The sequence below is a fragment of the Callithrix jacchus genome, chromosome 12, assembly GCF_049354715.1.
Source record: "Callithrix jacchus isolate 240 chromosome 12, calJac240_pri, whole genome shotgun sequence".
Classification (NCBI taxonomy): Eukaryota; Metazoa; Chordata; class Mammalia; order Primates; family Cebidae; genus Callithrix; species Callithrix jacchus.
This window is the reverse complement of record NC_133513.1, coordinates 83644335-83667313: the sequence shown is the minus strand read 5'-3', so window position 1 is coordinate 83667313 and position 22979 is coordinate 83644335. Positions and strand designations below refer to the sequence as shown.

General features: G+C 37.9%; 1 protein-coding gene across 1 annotated transcript in view; it reads right to left on the bottom strand.

Annotated features, from left to right (window-relative positions):
- RPP30 (ribonuclease P/MRP subunit p30) overlaps window positions 1-22979 on the bottom strand; it is a 41390-nt gene that overhangs the window by 14678 nt on the left and 3733 nt on the right. The window contains exons 2-6 of the mRNA XM_002756390.7: window positions 22711-22766; window positions 22043-22099; window positions 21563-21637; window positions 18280-18351; window positions 11436-11525 (exon numbers count right to left, since the gene is read on the bottom strand). Coding sequence (XP_002756436.1) covers window positions 11436-11525; window positions 18280-18351; window positions 21563-21637; window positions 22043-22099; window positions 22711-22766 — 350 coding nt within the window. The remainder of the gene's footprint in view (window positions 1-11435; window positions 11526-18279; window positions 18352-21562; window positions 21638-22042; window positions 22100-22710; window positions 22767-22979) is intronic.

Here is a 22979-nt window from a genome sequence, read left to right as displayed (position 1 = left end):
AAATTTTTAGATGGATAAAATAGAGACTCATTACCTGGGATCTTGCTGTAAGATCATTTTAATGCAAATTGCTTTAAGCTCATCAAATGATTGTTCATAACAGCCTCTTCCTAACAGTGCCTGATTAGCTTTTGTTCCCATGTCTGACCAAAGGTTCTGGCATGGGTGGATGATCAGATTTCTTTACTAATGAGAAATAACAGTCATAAAGATGCTACTAAGGACAGGTGTGCGATACTTGAATCAGGAGACATTGGCAATAAAATTCCAAGTATTAAGCAAAGCCTTAGAGAAAAGAAGAGAAGAAAATAAGGAGCTGATTACTGGGACAATGTACTGATTCTCTGTTACTGTCATAAAAATTAGTTCTTTATTCAATTCAAATGAATGACACCCTTTCAGTATTCAAGATAGGTAATTTGACCACATGATTCACAAAGCATAAGAAAGAATATAAGAAAACAATCAAAAATACTATTTGCATCTCTGATCCTGTGTACCCTATCTTCCTCCAATAATCACTTTTATTAATTTCTTGTGTCTTCTTTCAGAGTTTCTTCATAAAACTACAAGCAAATATGAATAGATACTATTTTTCTTTCTTATCCAAAAGGTAGTCTGCTACATTCTTGTCACCTCATAACTTCCTGTTTCATAGTTTCACAGTATTATGTTATAGAGGTATAGCATGTATTTAACCAAATCTCTACTGATAAACTTTGGATTGTTTCAGTGTATCTGCAGAGTAACCTAAATTGGGATTGCTAGGCACAATGGATCGAATTGTGTCCTCATCCACAAAAGATATGTTGAAACCCTAAATCTCAGTACCTCAGAATGTAATCTTGTATTTGGAAATAGGGTCACTGTAAATGTAATTAGTGAAGATGAAGTAAGATTGGAATAGGGTAGGCCCCTCATCCAATATGACTGGTGTCCTTATAAGATGATGGTCATGTGATGACACAGAGACAAACAGAGATAACGAAGACAAAAGCAGAGACTGGAGTTATGTAGCTGCAAGCCCAGGATTTTAAAGATTGCCAGAAAATCACCGAAAGGTAACAAAAGGCAAGGAAGGTGGCCCTACAGAGTTCAGAGGGAACAAGACTGCTGACACCTTGATTGCAGACTTCTAGGATTCAGAAATGTGAGATCATACAGTTTAAAACTGTTCTTTAAATCAGTACATGTATTTATAATTTGAGTAGTTGTGGCCAAATTACCCACCCTCCTCAAAGGGATTGTTCCAATTTACACTGTTACCAGCAAAGTATGAGAATGTCTGCTTTCCTGCAGCCTTCTAACAGAGTGTATTTCTAATCACATAGGTGATTTTAATGTGGAACCACGTATTATGATAAATTTAATAATCTTTTCATATGTTTAAGGCCTGTTCGTATTTCCTTTCCTGTGAAATGGCTCATATACTTAATCCATTTTTTGTATTGTTCATCTTTTTTTTTTAACATCAATTTCTAGGTACTCTTTACTCTTTATGTGTTAAGGGGATAAACACCTTGTCTATGACATGAGTGAAAATATTTCCATCAGTTTGTCATCTTTTCTCTTTGTTTCTGGTGACTTTTCTTTTGCTGTCACAGAAATTTTTAATACTGGCACAGTTTGCTGACACTGATGCAAGCACTGAATGGACACAGTACTTAACACATTAGATTCACATGTGATAAAACATAAAGTTTACAGAATACTCACATCAAAATCAAGTATTTACAGCATGATTCCTAGAACTAACTCACTGCTTTAGGCATTACTTAATAAAAATCTCTCAGTGAAGAGTAATCAGACCATGAAAATGAAATGGATTAGGGTTAAAGGAAAGACTGAGGAAAAAACATTGGAGATAGTATAAAACATACAAGATTGGGGGGAAGGATTCAAGATGGCGCAGTAAGAACAACTCAGGATCACAGCTCTCAGTGAATGCTCAGAGGCTGCTACAGGTGTACCCCAGACAAGCAGGACCTGGAGTGGACCTCAGCAGTCGTACAGTGGAGGGGTTGGACTAGTAGAAGGAAAACCAAGTAACAGAAATACCTCATCATCAACAATCTGGGCGTCCACTCAGAGACCCAATCGAAAAGTCAGCAACTACTCAGACAACAGGTCGATAAATCCACAAAGATGGGGAGAAACCAGTGCAAAAAGGAGGAAAACACCCGAAACCAGAACACCTCTCCTCCTACAAAGGAACAAAACTCCTCACCAGCAAGGGAACAAAGCTGGACAGAGAATGACTGTGACGAAATGAAGAACCAGACTTCAGAAGGTGGGTAATGAGAAACTTCTGTGAGCTAAAAGAACATGTTCTGAAACAATGCAAAGAAACTAAGACCCTTGAAAAAAGATTTGAAAAGATATTCGAGGAAATGATAACAAGAATGGATAACTTAGAGAGGAATATGAATGAATTGAAGGAGCTGAAAAACACGACATGAGAACTTCGCGAAGCATGCACAAGTTTCAACAGCCGAATTGACCAAGCAGAAGAAAGAATATCAGAAGTTGAAGATCAACTCAATGAAATAAAACGAGAAACCAAGATTAGAGAAAAAAGCGCAAAAAGGAATGAACAAAGTCTCGAAGAAATGTGGGACTATGTGAAGAGACCTAACCTACATTTGATAGGTGTACCAGAAGGGGATGAAGAGAACGAATTCAAGCTGGAAAATACTCTTCAGGATATTATCCAGGAAAATTTCCCCAACCTAGCAAGGCAGGCCAACACTCAAATCCAGGAAATACAGAGAACACCACAAAGATATTCCGCAAGAAGAGCAACCCCAAGGCACATAATCGTCAGATTCACTAGGGTTGAAATGAAGGAGAAAATACTAAGGGCAGCCAGAGAGAAAGGTCGGGTCACCCACAAAGGGAGGCCCATCAGACTCACAGCAGATCTCTCAGCAGAAACCCTACAAGCCAGAATAGAGTGGGGGCCAATATTCAACATCCTTAAAGAAAAAAACTTTCAACACAGAATTACATATCCAGCCAAACTGAGCTTCATAAGTGAAGGAAAAATAAAATCCTTTACGAACAAGAGAGTACTCAGAGATTTTGTCACCACCAGGCCTGCTTTACAAGAGCTCCTGAAAGAGGCACTACACATAGAAAGGAACTGCCAGTACCAGCCATTCCAAAAACATACCAAATACTAAAGAGCATCAACAAAATGAAGAATCTACAACAACTAACGGGCAAAACAGCCAGATAGCATCAAAATGGCAGTATCAAATTCACACATAACAATATTAACCCTAAATGTAAATGGGCTAAATGCACCAATCAAAAGACACAGACTGGCAAATTGGATAAAAAACCAAAACCCATCAGTGTGCTGTATCCAGGAAACCCATCTCACATGCAAGGATACACAAAAGCTCAAAATAAAGGAATGGAGGAAGATTTACCAAGCAAACGAAGAGCAAAAAAAAGCAGGAGTTGCAATTCTCATCTCTGATAAAATAGACTTTAAAGCAACAAAGATCAAAAGAGACAAAGCAGGTCATTACATAATGGTAAAAGGATCGATACAACAAGAAGAGCTAACGATCCTAAACATATATGGACCCCATACAGGAGCACCCAGTTATATAAGGCAAGTTTTTAATGACTTACAAAGAGACTTAGACTCCCACACAATAATAGTGGGAGACTTTAACACTCCACTGTCAATATTAGACAGATCAACCAGAGAGAAAATTAACAGGGATATCCAGAACTTGAACACAGACCTGGAACAAGCAAACCTGATAGACATTTACAGAACTCTCCACCCCAAATCCACACAATATACATTCTTCTCAGCACCACATCACACCTACTCTAAAACTGACCACATAATTGGAAGTAAAGCACTCCTCAGCAAATGCAAAACAATGGAAATCATAACAAACAGTCTCTCAGACCATAGTGCAATCAAGTTAGAACTCAGAATTCAGAAACTAACCCAGATTCGCACAGCTTCATGGAAACTGAACAACTGGCTCTTGAATGTTGACTGAATAAACAATGAAATGAAGACAGAAATAAAGAAGTTCTTCGAAACCAACGAGAACGAAGACACAACATACCAGATTATCTGGGACACATTTAAAGCAGTCTCTAGAGGAAAATATATAGCAATAAGTGCCCATATGAGAAGAGTGGAGAGATCCAAAATTGACACTCTGTCATCAAAATTGAAAGAGCTAGAGGAGCAAGATCAAAAAAACTCAAAACCTAGCAGAAGACAAGAAATAACTAAGATCAGAGCAGAACTGAAGGAGACAGAGACACGAAAAACCCTTCAAAAAGATCAATAAATCCAAGAGCTGATTTTTTGAAAAGATCAACAAAATAGACCACTAGCCAGACTGAGAAAAAAGAAAAGAGAGAACAAACAAATAGATGCAATAAAAAACGATAAAGGGGAAATCACCACAGATTCCACAGAAATTCAAACCATCATCAGAGAATATTACAAACAACTCTATGCACATAAACTAGTAAACCTGGAAGAAATGGATAAATTCTTGGACACCTGTGTCCTCCCAAGCCTAAACCAGGAGGAAGCTGAAACTATGAATAGACCAATAACAAGGTCTGAAGTCGAGGAGGCAATTAAGAGCCTACCACACAAAAAAAGTCCAGGTACAGATGGGTTCACAGCTGAATTCTACCAGACACACAAAGAGGAGCTGGTACCATTCCTTCTGAAACTATTCCAAATAATCCAAAAAGAGGGAATCCTTCCCAAATCATTTTATGAGACCAACATCATCCTGATACCAAAACCCGGCAGAGACCCAACAAGAAAAGAAAACTACGGGCTAATATCCATGATGAACATAGATGCAAAAATCTTCAATAAAATACTAGCAAGCCGATTGCAACAGCACATCAAAAAACTTATCCATCATGATCAAGTAGGATTCATCCCGGGGATGCAAGGCTGGTTCAACATACGCAAGTCTATAAACGTAATTCACCACATAAACAGAACCAAAAACAAAAACCACGTGATTATCTCAATTGACGCAAAGAAGGCCTTTGACGAAATTCAACAGCCCTTTATGCTAAAAACCCTCAATAAACTCTGTATCGGTGGAACGTATCTCAAAGTAATAAAAGCTATTTATGACAAACCAACAGCCAATATCATACTGAATGGGCAAAAACTGGAAGCATTCCCTTTGATATCTGGCACCAGACAAGGATGCCCTCTCTCACCACTCCTATTCAATATAGTACTGGAAGTCCTAGCCAGAGCAATCAGGCAAGAAAAAGAAATAAAGGGTATTCAAATAGGAAAGGTGGAAGCCAAATTGTCACTATTTGCAGAGAACATGAGAGTATACATAGAATACCCCATTGCCTCAGCCCAAAAACTCCTGAAACTGATACGCAACTTCAGCAAAGTCTCAGGATATAAAATCAATGTGCAAAAATCACAAGCATTCCTCTACACCAATAACAGACTTAAAAAGAGCCAAATCAAGAACAAACTGCCATTCACAATTGCTACAAAGAGAATAAAATACTTAGGAATACAACTCACAAAAAATGTAAGGGACCTCTTCAAGGAAAACTACAAACCAATGCTCAACGAAATCAGAGAGGACACAAACAGATGGAGAAACATTCCATGTTCATGGTTAGGAAGAATTAATATCGTAAAAATGGCTATACTGCCCAAAGTAATTTACAGAGTGAACACTATCCCCATCAGGCTACCATTGACTTTCTTCACAGAACTGGAAAAAACCACCACGAACTTCATATGGAACCAAAAGAGAGCCCGCATAGCCAAGTCAATTCTAAGCAAAAAGAACACAGCGGGGGGCATCACACTACTGGATTTCAAACTATACTACAAGGCTACAGTAATCAAAACAGCATGGTACTGGTACCAAAACAGAGATATAAACCAATGGGGAAAGGATTCCCTGTTTAATAAATGGTGTTGGGAAAACTGGCTAGCCATGTGCAGAAAGCAGAAACTGGACCCCTTCCTGACACCTTACACTAAAATTAACTCCAGATGGATTAAACACTTAAACATAAGACCTGGCACCATAAAAACCCTAGAAGAAAATCTAGGCAAAACCATTCAGGACATAGGAATAGGCAAGGGCTTCATTAACAAAACACCAAAAGCATTGGCAACAAAAGCCAAAATAGACAAATGGGACCTAATCAAACTCCACAGCTTCTGCACGGCAAAAGAAACAGTCACTAGAGTGAAGCGGCAACCAACAGAATGGGAAAAAATTTTTGCAGTTTACCCATCTGACAAAGGGCTGATGTCCAGAATTTACAAAGAACTCAAATAGATTTACAGGAAAAAAACAAACAAGCCCATTCAAAAATGGGCAAAGGATATGAACAGATACTTTACAAAAGAAGACATACATGAGGCCAACAAACATATGAAAAAATGCTCATCATCACTGGTCATTAGAGAGATGCAAATCAAAACCACATGGAGATACCATCTCACGCCAGTTAGAATGGCGATCATTAAAACATCTGGAGACAACAGATGCTGGAGAGGATGTGGAAAAATAGGAACACTTTTACACTGCTGGTGGGAGTGTAAATTAGTTCAACCATTGTGGAAGAGAGTATGGCGATTCCTCAAGGCCTTAGAAATAGAAATTCCATTTGACCCAGCAATCCCATTACTGGGTATATATCCAAAGGACTATAAATCGTTCTACTATAAGGACACATGCACACGAATGTTCATTGCAGCACTGTCTACAATAGCAAAGACCTGGAACCAACCCAAATGCCCATCGATGATAGACTGGATTGGGAAAATGTGGCACATATACACCATGGAATATTATGCAGCAATCAAAAATGATGAGTTCGTGTCATTTGTAGGGACATGGATGAATCTGGAGAACATCATTCTCAGCAAACTGACACAAGAACAGAAAATGAAATACCGCATATTCTCACTCATAGGTGGGTGATGAAAAAAGAGAACACATGGACACAGGGAAGGGAGTACCAAACACTGGGGTCTATTGAGGGGAAGAGGGGAGGGACAGCGGTGGGGGGAGCTGGGGAGGGATAGCCTGGGGAGAAATGCCAAATGCGGGTGAAGGGGAGGAAGGCAGCAAAACAAACTACCATGTGTGTACCTATGCAACTGTCTTGCATGTTCTGCATATGTACCCCAAAACCTAAAATGCAATTAAAAATAAATAAATAAATAATAATAAAACATACAAGATCCCCTAAAATAACTCAATATGCTTGAAGTTATTGTTAAATGGCAATAGCATTGAAATGGAAATAACACTGAAAAAAAAAAATCAAAGGGAAGGTAAAGATACATGCTGCTTTAAGAACATCCTTCTCACAACCTGAATTCATAAACCTCATGTTTTAAAATATGAAATTACTCTGTGGTTAACAAAGAGCTCTGTGTAAAGCAACTTTAAATAGCATTTCCCAGTAGAAAATTACAGTAGATTTGGAATCAAAGCTTGAGTACAAATCCCTAGTCAATCCCTTGATAGAGTCATTTAACTGTGAGAACCATGAACTACCTGAGATTCAATTGTATTACCTGCATATGGAGATTATTTTAACATCTACCCCATCCCAAAGCTGCTGGGCCACAGCAGGTATCAAACTGCTTATGTTATAAAATGCTAAATAATCTGAAGTCATTTGATTATCCAAGAAGACCAGTGGAATCTAATTTTTTAGAAACACATCTATCATATGATAAGAGTTGCGATGACAAGTTCTTAGACTCCAGAAGAAGTTTGTGGAAGATTTTACAGGAAATTGCATAATTGACATTATGGAGCCCTAAGCATGCAGTGAAGATGACAAAAGGGAAGGGGCTACAAAGTACACAAATGGAGTGTTTGGTATGCTCTAGAGTGCCTTCGTAATCCCAACTTTCCAAACTGATGACTAATATGGCATCTGGCCTATTGGTAAAAGACGAATGACTTACCTCTCTTAATATTGCTTTTCACCACAACCAAAGAAAAGGGCCCAAATCCTAACAAAATTAACATATGTGCTTAATTTAAAGTAATCCTGGCCGAGGCAGGTGAATCACTTGAGGTCAGGAGTTCAAAACCAGCCTGGCCAACATAGTGAAACCCCGTCTGTACTAAAAATACAAAAAAATTAGCCAGGCATGGTGGCAGATTTCTGTAATCCCAGTTACTTGGGAGGCTGAGACAGGAGGATTGCTTGAACCCAGGAGATGGAGGTTGCAGAAAGCTGAGATGGCACCACTGCACTCCAGCCTGGGTGACACAGTGAGACTGTCTCAAAAGAAAAAAAAAAAGTGATCCTTATAAAGTTATCGATTGGCTTTAAAGCCAATCTATAAACTTCTTAAGGCCAAAGACAAGTTTATCCTCAAAGCCAAGGAACATGCAAGGACCAAGACTTAAGACTGAGCTATTTTACCCACACCTACTTACTACATGTTCTGTGCTCTCACAATGTACACCTTTCCATACTTTATGTAGACAAACAGCTCCACAGCCAGATTGGAAATTATGTGACAAATAATACAGACATACCTATATCACAACTATTATTTACTCTGAACAACAAGCTGGACACTTGTATGTTTCCAACTTTCCTCTCTTTAATAAAACATAGGTGAATAAATTAACAGGGACTCTTTCGGCTTCCTGACCAATTCACACTGCAGCCTACTTCTCTAATAGATGAAGACTAAAAATAATCTTGTACGGCCTTTCCATTCCATCATCTAGTTTTTATTAAACAACATATATAAAATGTTCACACCAGATTTTGTTTTAAAGCAGACACTGTGTTAAACTGCATATCCCTCTCACTTGACAAATTTTTTACTTTTTAGAATTCTTAAATTGAAAAATGTGGGAATCAAGCCAAAAATGTTCATCAAACAAAAGTAGCTTTCCTGAACTTCCCAATGGAATCGGGGGTAGGATGTCCTGGTGTCAGTGTCTCGAATGCCACTGTTCTCATGTTGCACCACTGCCCCACTTCCCTCATTGCGTATACTTTCTGCTGAATGCAGACACCCTGCTAGTGACTATCAACAAGCAGAATTTGGCCAGCTCCCCTGTGTTGTACCCTGATATGCTAAGCTCAACATGTACTTATTCAATCAACAAACTAAGGAGGACTCATCATAGGCAAGATAGTGGAGTACTTAAAAAAGGACCATGACACAGCTGCTGTTCTCTAGAAGCTCACACTCTGGTTTAAACAATAATACAAGTTCCTAAGAACCCCAATTAAAAGCTCTCACCAAAGCACCACTGGGAATCTTACCATTGTCGTGAGACATGAGGAATTATGTGCTGTGTACTGCTTGCTGTCCATTCCTTGGACTTGGCCTTAGTATCACATGCTACTAGCTCCTCCCAACCAAGGTCACAGTATTGTAGGAGGGCTTATTCAGGCAAAGCTGTCTAGAAAATGACCTTCCTAGTTCATTGAGGTGAAGAAAAAGGTGAAAAAGTTCTAAGTTGACTAGCAATTTGCTGAGTGGCTATAGTGCCCAACTCTGGGGGTGCTACTTCCATAAAAACTGGACTGGCAGTTTGAGGCTGGTAAAAGCTTAGGCAAACTTCTAAAGCAGAGATTGCTACCTCTGGAGAGAACAATGTGAGGCCAAAAAGACTGTCATAAACTTGAGTACTGTATTAATTTGTGGCTTTTATCATAGGTACCTGGGGCATATCAGAGATCTTGACAGGCAATCAATCAGAACTGTTTAACCCTGTGTGACTAAAGAGCTGAATGACTTCTTGCAGTTTTTTATTTCCCCACATTTGACAAATGAGCTTTTGCACAACACAGATTTCCAACTTGAAAATGTGGTGATTCAAGGTTTTTTCACTGTTTCCTCATTTATTTATAAGTACTGGCAACAACACAAGGAACCAATGATTTTAGCTTAGCCAATATTGTTATGTTCACTACTACTGTCAATATTTACCTGACAAGAGCTTTTATATTTTTTCCTTGAAATATATTATTATATATTTTTAATTTGAGCATATTTTTAGGGGTAGAATATAGGTTAACTTAAATTTTCCACATTGGGTGGTCCAGGCATAGTGGTTCATGCCTGTAAGCTCAGCACTTTGGGAGGCTGAGGTGAAAGGACTGCTTGGGCCCAGGAGTTTGAGACCAGCCTGGAAAACATGGTGAGACCCCATCTCTACAAAACATAAAAAAATTAGCTGGGTGTGGTAGCCCACCTGCAGTCCCAATTACTCAGGAGGCTGAGGTAGGAGAATCACTTGACCCCAGGAGGTTGAAGCTGCAAAGAGCTATGGTCATGCCACTGCACTCTAGCTTGGGCAACAGAGTGAGACCCTATCTCTAATAATTTTTTTGCCACATTGAATTTTCACATATCAATTTTCCATTTTTTCATCTTATTATCTCTCCTTAAGTCTCAAGCCAATTCCTTAGAGCAAAGAGAATTAGAATTGAAAGTTATAATACTACAGAGGCAAATGAGTAGGGGAATTATCCACCTGAAAAACTTCTTAAAAAATTAATCTTCTAATTCTGATAGGATTGGATATGTAATTTGGGCTGTATTTGCTAAACTCTTTTTTCTCCTTGGATAGCAATTTTTGAGAATAGGAGACCAAGTAGGGTTTTGGAAGCCACAATTCTAAAATAGCATCTCAACTCTTCCTAGGATCTGACTGGCAAAGCAAATAGTTAAGAGCTGTGCTGACCTTATGCTACTAAAATAGTTACTGGTATGCAATAATATTACCTTATGATGGGAATGGAAGGAAATTAAGACTTAGAAGAAGGCATGACAGATGGAGGATGAAGGGTATGGGAAAATAAGAAAAAACTATGTATGAGAAAAAATCTCTAGCAGAGAGAGAAACAAAAAAGTTTTCTGAATACATGGCCATCCTATTAAGTTAATATAAAGTAACTCTGGACTCTTTGTGAATAAGCATGCTTCAACACAGATTTTAATTTTGCATAGACCATGTATATGGGATGCCATGCCCTGTTCCTTCTTGACTCCCTTTAGGTTGCTGGTGCCTCAAGGATCCTCTGCTTTTTATCTTTTCCCTTCCCCATCTTTTTCGACTGCTCTGTTTCCTTAATAGTTGATGTTTAGGTTATAAGTACCCATGATTAGTAGCTATCCTCTTAAGAAATATCCTTCATAAATTTTGTTTTCTATGGCCTTTTAAAAACATCTTAATAATTAACTGGATATTTTTAATTTTAAGCTTTCTTTCTCCCTTCGTTCAGCTTTCAAAACTAAAATTCTCTTTTCTAAAACTACCTCCTATTCTCTAGCCTTAGTTTTTCCTTCTAAGAACACTGGTGTCTTCTGCTCCTTTTCCAATTTGCTAATGTAAGTTTCTAAGATTCAAATACAGAATGGAAAGTATAACACTTACCACATTAATAGGAGGTCTTTTGAAGTAAAATGGTAGTTTCTCTGTTACAGTTATGCAGATTAAATCCACATCCAAATGTGTGCAAGCAATCTGTAAAGAAGAAAAAAATAGGTAAGACCAAAAGGAAAATTGCTATAAGTATGAATGGGAGATAGGGTCAAACTCGATATAATATAAGCATGGTTCACTCCATAGGTGTTTTGATGGTTGTATGTTGAAATACAACTGACCTTTTACAAAGTCAACTGCTTAGCTACTCTTTAGGTTTGGTTTAAATGGTTCAACTGTAATCCAGCAAAAGCGGAATATGTCCATAGACTTTCTCAAAAGATAGGGCCTGGAGCCTGTCTAATTCATATGGTCTTCTACATAAGGACGGGTTGCTGAGTGAGGCTCAGTTACTGGAAGGTTACTTCAGACTGTTCCAGAAAGTAGAAACTGACTATTCTAAATTCCAAGGAAAAAATAAGCCAAATGGAATGTATGCATGGTCCATTTATTCCACAAACTATTTATTGAGCAACTCTGTGCCAAGAATTGTCCCAGGGCTGTGGCTCCTATTAGTCTACTGAGTAGCTAAAGAAATATGAACACAGCACCTCATGACATTTGTTCAAATACTAATAGAAGGAATCTACATAAATAGAGGTATTACAAATCAAATGATAAATGAATGCATTTTTCAACTTTCAAATTCCCTTTCCTTGTTTTAATTTTTGCTATTACTTGTTGATTAATACTCTGCATTTCCTTCTAAAAGGTATTTGAAACTACTTATAAAAACCACATACAAGATAAAATAAACAGATAAAAAAATTAGGATAAATGGAAAATCAGGGAAGAAAAATAAAGCTGATAAAAGGTTACTAATGTAGAGTGCAAGTCAGATGACACTGCTAGAAGAAATATTCCTGGTTCTGATTTTGCCATTATTTGATTTATAGTGGTAAAAGTATTTGGCTGTTATGTATTACATTAAAAATAAAGCTTACTGACAATGATAGTGTGTACAAGCTTGACGGACAAATTCAAATTTCCAAGATGGCTATGCTGACAAACAACATCAGTAGCATGTACCAGGGGAAAGGGTAGAGTAAGGAAGAGTGGAGAAGAAGGAGTAATAATGACCTGTGGGATTGGTGCCAACTTTCAGCAATGACAGGAATACATCTTGCCCTTTTTCTTCAGAATCCCCACTTCAGTCACTGCTACTGAACTTTACCAACCCCAGAACTTTAGGATGCAAGGACAGATCAGAGGTTGGTTGGCTTTAAGACAGTCATAGTAACTTAGTAAGCCTGTGAAGCAATGTTGCTTTGGCAGAAATACTTGGCTCATAAAGAAAGGGCCCCATCTCAACTGCCACAGCTGTCCAACTCATAAAAGAGTCATTGAAAATTTAATAAGAATGGATGAAGGAAAGCTCTGAATGATAGCTAAAACAAATTCAGCTCTGTTCACCATTTTTTAAGTATCATACTGGCAAAGATTCAAAAGTTTGGTACCACCTTGCTGACATGACAATGAATAAACAGGCACTCGCAAGGTCTTTAAATCAGTATAAGGTCTTGAAAAGCATTTTAGCAATGGCTACCAAAATTTAAAAGCACACACCAGCAATTCTACTTATAGGTATGTAGTACGCCTAAGTGAAGTCTCCTATAGAGAAGTTTCTGTAAGTGTAGAGACTCTAGAAATATATAGCTACATACCCTACAAAGGCTCAGGGGACATTAGTACAAGGACCGTCATTGCAATACCAATCATGAAAGACTAGATACAATTAAACATTCCTCAATTTTACCTAAATAAATTAGGATCCCTTTATATAATGGAATATGCCAACTCATTAAAGGGAGTGATGTACATCTCTAATGGATATTATGGAACAACCTCTAAGAAACTGTAAGGTGAAAGAAGCATAGTGTTAGGTAGGAAGGAAAGAGGGAGGGAGAAAGGGGAGAACAAAGAAAGACGAGATAAATAATATTTCTAAAAAGATACACAAGAACTAGTGTTTGCCTCTGGAAAAAAAGGGAGAGGGAGTTTTAGGCGGAAGTAAGGTGTACTTTTCAATATCTTTGTGCTGTTTAAATTTATCATCATGAATGTGAATTATTTCTTCAGTTAAAAAAGCTGATTAATTCTTTAAAAGCCTGTTAAACATTCTCCCCAGAATAAAGCTAAATTAGGTTACTTTTTACTTAGATAAAAGTAAGTATCTTCTCCTATATAAGAGTGGCCAATTAAACAATGGCTGTATGTTAGTTTAAGTACGTGCAAATACCTACATTATAATACACTTTAGTTACAAAGGACAGGTCCCCATAGCTCCCTCTGACACTTCAACGTTAGAATGCCCCAAACTGAATTATTTTATTTAGTTTTCTATTAACCAAAATGTTCAATTGATACATTTAGATAACCACAAAATAAGAGTTAATGTTCATACTCCAGTGAAACACTTTCTATATAATTTTAAAAGATGCCCAATAGAGACTTGAGGTTAAGAATATTATAATGGTTTTCTCTGAAAACTGGTAGGTTACAGATGAATTCACATCAGTTATCCATAACAATTTTTTTTTTTTTGTCCAGAGACTCCCATGACAATTTAAAGAAAATGTATTCCCATAAAAATGCACAGATATGTACACATCTTTGCCTTTATGGCACAAAAGTAAAAGGACTGTAGGGGTTCATATTCTTCCCTGACTCCCTTTCAAAGATATCAGGTTGATAAACTGGGCAAGGGATAATCAGGCTTACCAAGGAAAAAGAAATATCCATAAACAGTGGCTCTCAACTTTAGTGTGCATAAAACTGTCCTAAAGAATGTATCAAAAATGAAGACAACCAGGCCCTACTACCTCCATGGATTCATTAAGTATGGCCTAATGATCTGCATTTTAATAAATATTCCAGGTCATTTCTGAAGCCAGTAGAGCCAGACCATACTCCAAGAAACACCAAGATACTCCCTTCCTCAAGATACTCTACAACAGTGTTCTGCAAAGGAAAGACATGAATTTCAGGAGAAGGAAAAAAATAAAACTTTTATTTCCATTTACTTTTATTTTTTAAAAGTAGAGACAGGGTCTCACTATGTTGCCCAGGGTGGTCTTGAACTCCTGGCCTCAAGTGGTCATCCTGCCTTGGCTTCCCAAAGTGCTGGGATTACAGGCACAGCCACTGCAACCAGCCTCCATTTACTTTTTAATTCACTACCTTAAGATCTGCTTTGTGTAAATGTATTTTTTATAAGGCACACTGGTATAATGAGAGATACAGGTAATTCATAAGAAACATACATATATTGGGAAGCAGGCTCAAAAATTTTCTTAACTGATTGGATGTACAATCAAAGCAGTTTAGAGACCGCTGGACTAAATAACCTGAATTCTCCTCAACCTGCTCAGCTGCTTTAAATCCTAAATGGCTGTAATTGTTCCAGAAGCTTCTGAAGCTTCTGTGCAACTCGCTCTGTCATATTCCACAGCTGTCCCCAATTCTAAGGCACCCTAACCAATGGATTCCCTCAAATATTTAATCTCTGCCTTATCTACTGAAGTAGCTATGGGGAGATAGTTTCTTTTTATTTATTTATTTATTTATTTTGGTTATACTTTAAGTTCTGGGGTACATGTGCAGATCATGCAGGATTGTTACATAGGTATACACATGCCATGGTGGTTTGCTGCATCCATTCCCCTGTCATCTACATTAGGTATTTCTCCTAATATTATCCCTCCCCAATTCCCCCCACCGCCTGCTATCCCAGGGAGAGAGTTTCTACGAGACATCTTCCAGATACTCTGAGTAGAAAATATAAGAGTATGTTATGTCCCATGGAAATGATGCTATTTAAGATGGTTAGATTTTACACTACTATTGACATAAACGTGTGTGTGTGTGTGTGTGTGTGTGTGTGTGTATGCTTGATGACTCATATTGGAAATCTAACTTAGTTTAGCTTTAAAAGAAAGATGTCTTTTAAAATTGATTTTCTATAGAAAACAGGAGAACTCTCATTTCAATTTAATCTTAAGGAACGGGTAATATTTGGATAGAGAAGAGGAAGATATTCCAATTTTTAAAAATGCGTTTTCATATAACTTTGTGAGTACATGTGTAAAATCAATATTTTGTGCTTTCTTCTATCTTCCAAAATATTTTTGACAGGTCCATCCACTATCATCAAGCATGTGTGCAGTAAATTCAAACTTGAAGAGTCTGAGTCTGACAAAAAAACAGTAAGATAAACAAATAAAACTACTACATAAAATTACAATATATTCTAAAACCCAAAGTCCTACCTTTAGAACATATTTGCTAGGGGATTTAGACCAAATCACTCAGCCTGAGTCTCAGTTTTCTCCACTATAAAATGGGTATAGTAATAAATATCTGTTCTAATTGTCCTACAGGATTGTTGTGAAAGTTAAAGGAAATAAATATGTAAATGTTTCTGAAAGGTTTTACAAATGTATACCTTCCTTGTTTTGCCTCTCTAATCATCAGAAAAGGGATCTAGAAATGTTAAGTTGTATGATCTTCAGAATTAATCCAGAAATCAAATGTACAACAAAATACTTGGTACATCACCAACTTTTATTCCAAATCATGACTGAGTTGCTATTATTTATTAAGTAAACTAAGTTGCTGTTGGTTGTTTAACAAACTTGGAAATGCCCATGGTCGTTCTTATATTGAACACTAGTGATTTCAGCACTGAATTATACTTTCTTACAGGACATGAAAAAACAGAGATACCCAGAATCGACCCCAAATCTACTGGACCAGAATCTCCAATGGTGAGAGCTGAATGTGCCTGATTTAAAAAGTTCTACAGGTATCTTTTATGAATAAAAATCACTGGCTTCTACTTACCCCTTTAACTAAAACAAAATTCTTGAGAAAATCTATAATTGCATCAAAAAAACCTTTTTTTTCTTTTTTTTTTTTTTGAGACAGTCTTGCTCTGCTGTCCAGGCTGGAATGCAGTGGTGCAACCTCAGCTCACTGCCTCCTGGGTTCAAGCAATTCTCGTTCCTCAGTCTCCCAAGTAGCTAGGATTACAGGTGAGTGCCACTATGCCCAGCTAAGTTTTGTATTTTTAGTAGAGATGCGGTTTCACCATATTGGCCAGGCTGGTCTTGAACTCCTGACCTCAAGTGATCCACCCACCTCGGACTCCCAAAGTGCTAGGATTACAGGCATGAGCCATCGCACCTGGCCTATAATTGCATTTTTTAAAGAAAGTAACCAAAAAAAAGGAGTAGGCATCCATAAATATTTTATGCTGTTTCTGTTAATATAAATAATTAAGAATTGATAGTATACCTTGAAAACTATTGATGTTTACCACAGACATTAGCATCCTTAGTCAGTAGCTCCATCTACTGAATACATCTAGGAAAAACATCTTTCTGCAATTTTAGAACAAATTTTGCTTAAAAAAAAGAAAAACCTGATGTAACATTAAAACCTCAAAGACCAGGCTGATCTGAAGGTAGTCAGTTATCTTAATCTACTCAGTCAGTTATCTTAATTGACTGTTTACAGTCAGTTAAAGATTGAATTCCTTGCTCTACTCTTTCCCTCTTAATAGGGCACTTGACTAGTCTTTTAAAAAAAAAATCAAAGAGTAGTACCTTTGGTGGTTATACTTTTGGCAGATGGACAATTTAGTGTACCCAGAAAAAGGCAACTTTCAGAAGTTTCTAAAAGTAGCTACACCTCATTTTATATTTTTAGCAGATAGACACTTTAGTGAACCTACATAAAAGCAACTTTCAGAACTTTCTAAAAGTAGTTATAACTCATTTTACACAGTAAAATGCATTAGTTGATTTTTTTCTTACTGTAATCACTTAAAATGCCCAGGATGTTGTTTCAAGTTGACAAAATAAGCATACATGTTAAGCTCCTTTCCCTTCTGCAAAGGCAATGAAATGGCAATTTTAAAAGTACAAAAGAAATTCAATTCATAAAGGCTCTCAAGATAAGAAGAGGGATTATAGGCTGGGCGTGGTGGCTCACGCATATAATCCCAGCACTTTGAGAGGCAGAGGCGGGTGGATCACGAGGTCAAGAGATTGAGACCATCCTGGTCAACATGGTGAAACCCCGTCTCTACTAAAAATACAAAAATTAGCTGGGCATGGTGGTATGCACCTGTAGTCCCAGCTACTCAGGAGGCTGAGGCAGGAGAATTGCTTGAACCCAGGAGGCAGAGGTCGCGGTGAGCCGAGATTGTGCCACTGCATTCCAGTCTGGGTAACAACAGCGAAACTCCGTCTCAAAAAAAAAAAGAAGAGGGATTAGGGATTACACCAGCAAATGGCGGATTTTGAAGACTGTCTGAAAGACTAAAGGCTGAGACAATCATGCTTGCATACAGGCTATACCTCAGAGCATGCAAAGGAGGAAGCTGAAACAGAGGTGGAAACTTTTATGCTACAGTAGAACCTTGCCCCTTTCTTCCCTCCCAAGGAGCAGCAAACGGTAAAAAGAGCAGAAACTGAAGTGATTTTAGAGTAAGAAAGAGATGGACCAACACTTACCTAAGAGAAGTTTTGAATTAAAGAAGCAGAGTTAAACACAAGAAAATTTAACAGGTTCTTTCAAAACGATCCCATCAAATGTTAGCAGGATAAACAAAACAAAACAGAAAACCAAATGCCCATTATATATACCCTTATGGGGTTCTAGAAACTCCAACTATAAATAACAAATCCTAAAAGTTTCCAGATGAGGCAAAACAGGTCATCTACAAAGTCAGAACATCAGACTTCTTATATAACACATAAACACTACTTTATTTTCCTTATCCATTACTCACATGAAAAAGTTTTTCTGTCTTTGGAAAAACTGCAACAACATCATAGAGCCGGACCCTTGAAGAAGTTGCTCTCTAAGAATACAAAAAGAATGTTACCATATAATAACAAAAACCCATACACATGAAATTCTGTCTAGTGACTGACTCACACCTATATTTCAATCATGGAACACTTCTAATGTGCTATTGACATTTCGGCCTTGCTTTGGACATTGGCAGAAAAGACCTAAAAGCACATGAGAATTAAGATACAAATATCTATCTCACAATCATTCTCCTCCTTCCTTCCTACATTTGCTATACTTTAACCATGTACCAAACATTGTGTTTGAGATGTAAAAATCAAATTAGGCCAGGCACGATAGCTATGCCTGTAGATCTAGCACTTTGGGGGGCCAAGATGGGAGGAGTGCTTGAGCCCAGGAGTTTGAGACTAGCCTGGGAAACACTGTGAGACCTCATCTCTACAAAAAAATTAAAAAATTAGCTGGGTGTGGTGGTAGCACTTATGTTCCAGATACTTGGCAGGGAGGGAGGGGAGCAAGGCAGAAAGGTCACTTAAACCCCATAGGTCAAGGCTGCAATGAGCCACATTCATGCCACTGCACTCAAGCTTGGAGAACAGAGACTCTGAAAAAAAGAAAAAGAAGAAAGAAAATCTCAAACCTAAATTGTGTGAGTTTGTATATGAAAAGACTGGAAAAAATACATATTATACACAAACATACAATCTCTGAATTATGGGATAAAGTGTGGTGCTACTTCTTTGCTTGTTGGCATCTTCTAAAATTTCACAATCTCTTATTTTGTAAAAAGAAAAGGAGGGTATAAGAGAAGCAGCACGTGCTGTGCTTGAGCAGGTAAGAGGGCCTGCTAGGCAGACCTGTGCTGAGATAGGGCAGGTTCCCAGAATTAGAAATAACCAGGATCTGGGATTTGCTCTCCTTCACCTGCCCACTCCCACTTGTGAAGGGCACAAAAAGGAACCACCTGGATGTTTATGATACCAAGAGTAAATAGTCTTTACAACTGGCCAGGTGCAGTGGCTCACGCCTGTAATCCCAGCACTTTGGGAGGCTGAGGCGGGTGGATCACGAGGTCAAGAGATCAAGACCATCCTGGTTAACATGGTGAAACCCCATCTCTACTAAAAATACAAAAAAATTAGCTGGGCATGGTGGCACGTGCCTGTAATCCAAGCCACTCAAAAGGCTGAGGCAGGAGAATTGCCTGAACCCAGGAGGCAGAGGTCGTGGTGAGCCGAGATCATGCCATTGCACTCCAACCTGGGTAACAAGAGCTAAACTCTGTCTCAAAAAAAAAAGTCTTCACAACCTATCAAAAGTCAGCTCCATTTATGTCTACCTGGGCCTAAAGAAACTGAATGCTGCCTTGCAGGTGTATAAGACACCAAAAATTAGCTTTTCACAATTTCTTTAGCAACAGTAACAATTATAAAGGGGGGTCTTTCCCTAATTATTTCTATTCTATGAAGGAGATGTCCATCCCAGCTAAAGATAAAACAGTTCCCCTTCTCAGGGAATCTCACTTTCTCTCTCCGCTGATATTAGGCATACCCAAACCTCTCTCATTTAAGAAACAAAATCTCTTTATACAGCAGATTCTTATCTACCAACACCCATTGCCTTCCATTCTCCTATGGAGTCAAATTTCTTAAGCAAAGTCAGCAGCACAGTCTGCATTTTCTCGCATCCCTATCATATCCATGGAAATCATTTTTGCTAAGGCAGCCAATGACTGTCCCATCAATAAATCTGATAGACTTTTTTTTTTTGGCCTTTCTGCTCGACTACACAGGTGTACTAACTCTGCTGACCTTTCATTCCTCCTTTTCTGTTTTCCCTTTACTTGCTGTCCTTCTACTTCTAGGGTAGTCCCTCCTCAGTCTCCAATTCTAGCTCATCCTCTTTCCCACCACTACATAGTTAAGTTTCTTAGCACTCTGTACTAAACCTCTTCTTTCCACAAGGCACTTTGGCCAGGGAGTCTCATCCATTCCCATGATTTCAATTATTCACTGCAGGTGACCACTTCCAAAGAAACATCTTTAATTGGGATCACTCTTCTGAAGGCCACATCTGTTTGTTTGTTTGTTTGAAATGAAGTCTGGCTCTGTTGCCCAGGCTGGAGTGCAGTGGTGTGATCTCACTGCAACCTCTGCCTCTCCAGCTCAAGCGATTCTCCTGCCTCAGACTCCCGAGTTAGCTGAGATTACAGGTGCCCACCACCACCACACCCTGCTAATTTTTGAATTTTTAGTAGAGATGTGGTATTACCACATTCATCAGGCCAGTCTTGAACTCCTAACCTCAAGTGACTACTTGTCTAGGCCTCCCAAAATGTTGGGTTTACGGGCATGAGCCACCATGCGCATCTTTTTTAACGGCCTATTTTGAAACTCTCATGGTAACTCATCATGATTCCCCCAAACCTGCTTGTTTGTATGGCCCATCTCAGGAAATGATACCATTATCTACCTACCTGGCTGCTCAGGCCACCTAAGGAGTAATCATCATCCAATTAACCAACAAATCCCATCAGTTCTCCCTCCTAGAGCCTCCTAAGTCTTCTCCTTAACTCCTTCTAATCCATACTCTGTAATTCACACCTCATAATTTTACTCCCTTTGTTAAAACATTCAGGGGCTTCCAACTGCTATTGGAATCCTCACCCAGGCTTATGTCCCTAACCTCATCCCATTGTAACTGGCTCGCTAAACTTAGCCCTATTGGTTTTGTTTCATTCCCAGAAAATACCTTGGCTTCAATATGCATAATCCATTCTATCTGGCAACACTTGCTCCCTGCTTGTCACCTATATAATATTTACTGATTCTTCCGTCTCCCAGGTTCAGTATCAACTTACTCAGGTTACATACTCCCAGAGCACCATTTGTAATTATTATTTGTTCCGTGCTTATCTTGCCATTTAAACTTTAAGCTTTATAAGTTCAAGGATTGAGCTCATATTATTCACGGCAATAACCCCTAGCACCTACCTTAAGTCTGGGGCATGTGAGCTTAATGAATAACAGTTGCCAAGGGATTCTTTAATTGTGCTATCATTACACATGTGCCATGAGTAAGGCGAATAGACATGTTACACTGTGTGAATTCTGAGGACAAGGAGAGTAGGCAGGTGTCATGCTTTAGGGGGGGTGAGGGAAAATGTAAAAATGGGATAAGAAAAAATGCAACATTGTTCAACATTAATCAGTACAACTTACAAAGCTAAAAGGAGAGAGGAAAAATAATTAACTTACCAAAACATTGCAGTGAGATGGATCCGAGACAATAATTGTTAATCTAGTTAAAATTTTAATTGGTCTTGATTTTCCCTATTTAAAAAAAACATGCTGTCAAAGAAGCACAAAAGATAACTGATTTTCATTTTTACCCATAGAAAGTATTCATTAAAAGGTACTGGCTATAAGGGATAGTGAAGATAAATAAAACCCAGTCCTTGTTCTCTAGAAATTTACAATACAGCCACAGAAAGAGATGTACGTATCTTAAACTACATAATAAGATAATTTAAAAGTCGTAGGACTTCAGGAAAGAAGATCATCAAAGTAGTACTGAGTTAATGGTAAAAGAATGTTTCCTGAAGAGCTGAGCCTTGAGGAAAATGTAAGACTGGTAGGCAGAGTAAGGTACAACTCCAGTTAGAGAATAGCACACATAATTAGGTATCTTTTAACTGAATAATAAATATTATGCTTCTTAAACAGCAAAACACCTACCTGTACAATTGGCAAAGTTGTGAAGAGTTCAGAAACAGCTACTGGTTTTTCAATTTCCTAAAGCAAACAATAAACAGTTGCCACAGATTGTATACATCAATAGCACAGGCATAATGGAAAAATTACAAGGGGAATCTCAGAAAAAAAATGCATTTTTTTAAAAAAGCTAGGTGATTTCTGGTTTTCAAAAAGACTTTTAAAAAATATTTTTAAAGAGAAAGTTAAATAGAGAAGCAACTGCAAACATCAGTGAATAGGAAGAATGAAAACTAATTTTTAGGCTGAAATAATCTATAGGATAGTTGTTGGCCTAAAGAGAAATACATACTTACTAGTAATGTTTAAGAGAAAAACTAGTTAATAAGTCCATGACAATAAAATTAAAAAGACTAAATATCTTTATTACAGTCCAGCCAACAATGCACTTTTTAAACAGTGAAAGTAACTTAATTTCAAATCAACTTTAAGAATCCTGAACACTATTTCATAGTACCTCACAAATATCTTGTTTGTATAAATATGCATCAGCTAATGTTAACATATAAAATAGGAAAGTAATAGTATATTAAGGAGTGCATTTAAGAAATATTCTAATCTGTAGCTCCCAGATTGCCAATATAAACAGATTACAAATATTTATGAACTTAACTTCAGAAATATTATTTTACCTGTTTCTTTTCCTTAAAGTCAACGACATGATTGACAGCAACAACTGAATAGCCAACTGAAAAGAAAAATTGAACACTTTTGTTAAAGATAACAACCTCTCCTTCCTGTAAACACAGGTCCATCCTGACTCCAGATGTCAAGAGCAGGAGGCCATTTGAGCAATGGTTATGCATGTAAACTCTAGCATCAGCCTGCCTGATTTAAAGTCTTGGCAATACCACTTACAAGTTACTTAACATGAAGTTTCAGGTTCTTCAACTGTCAAATG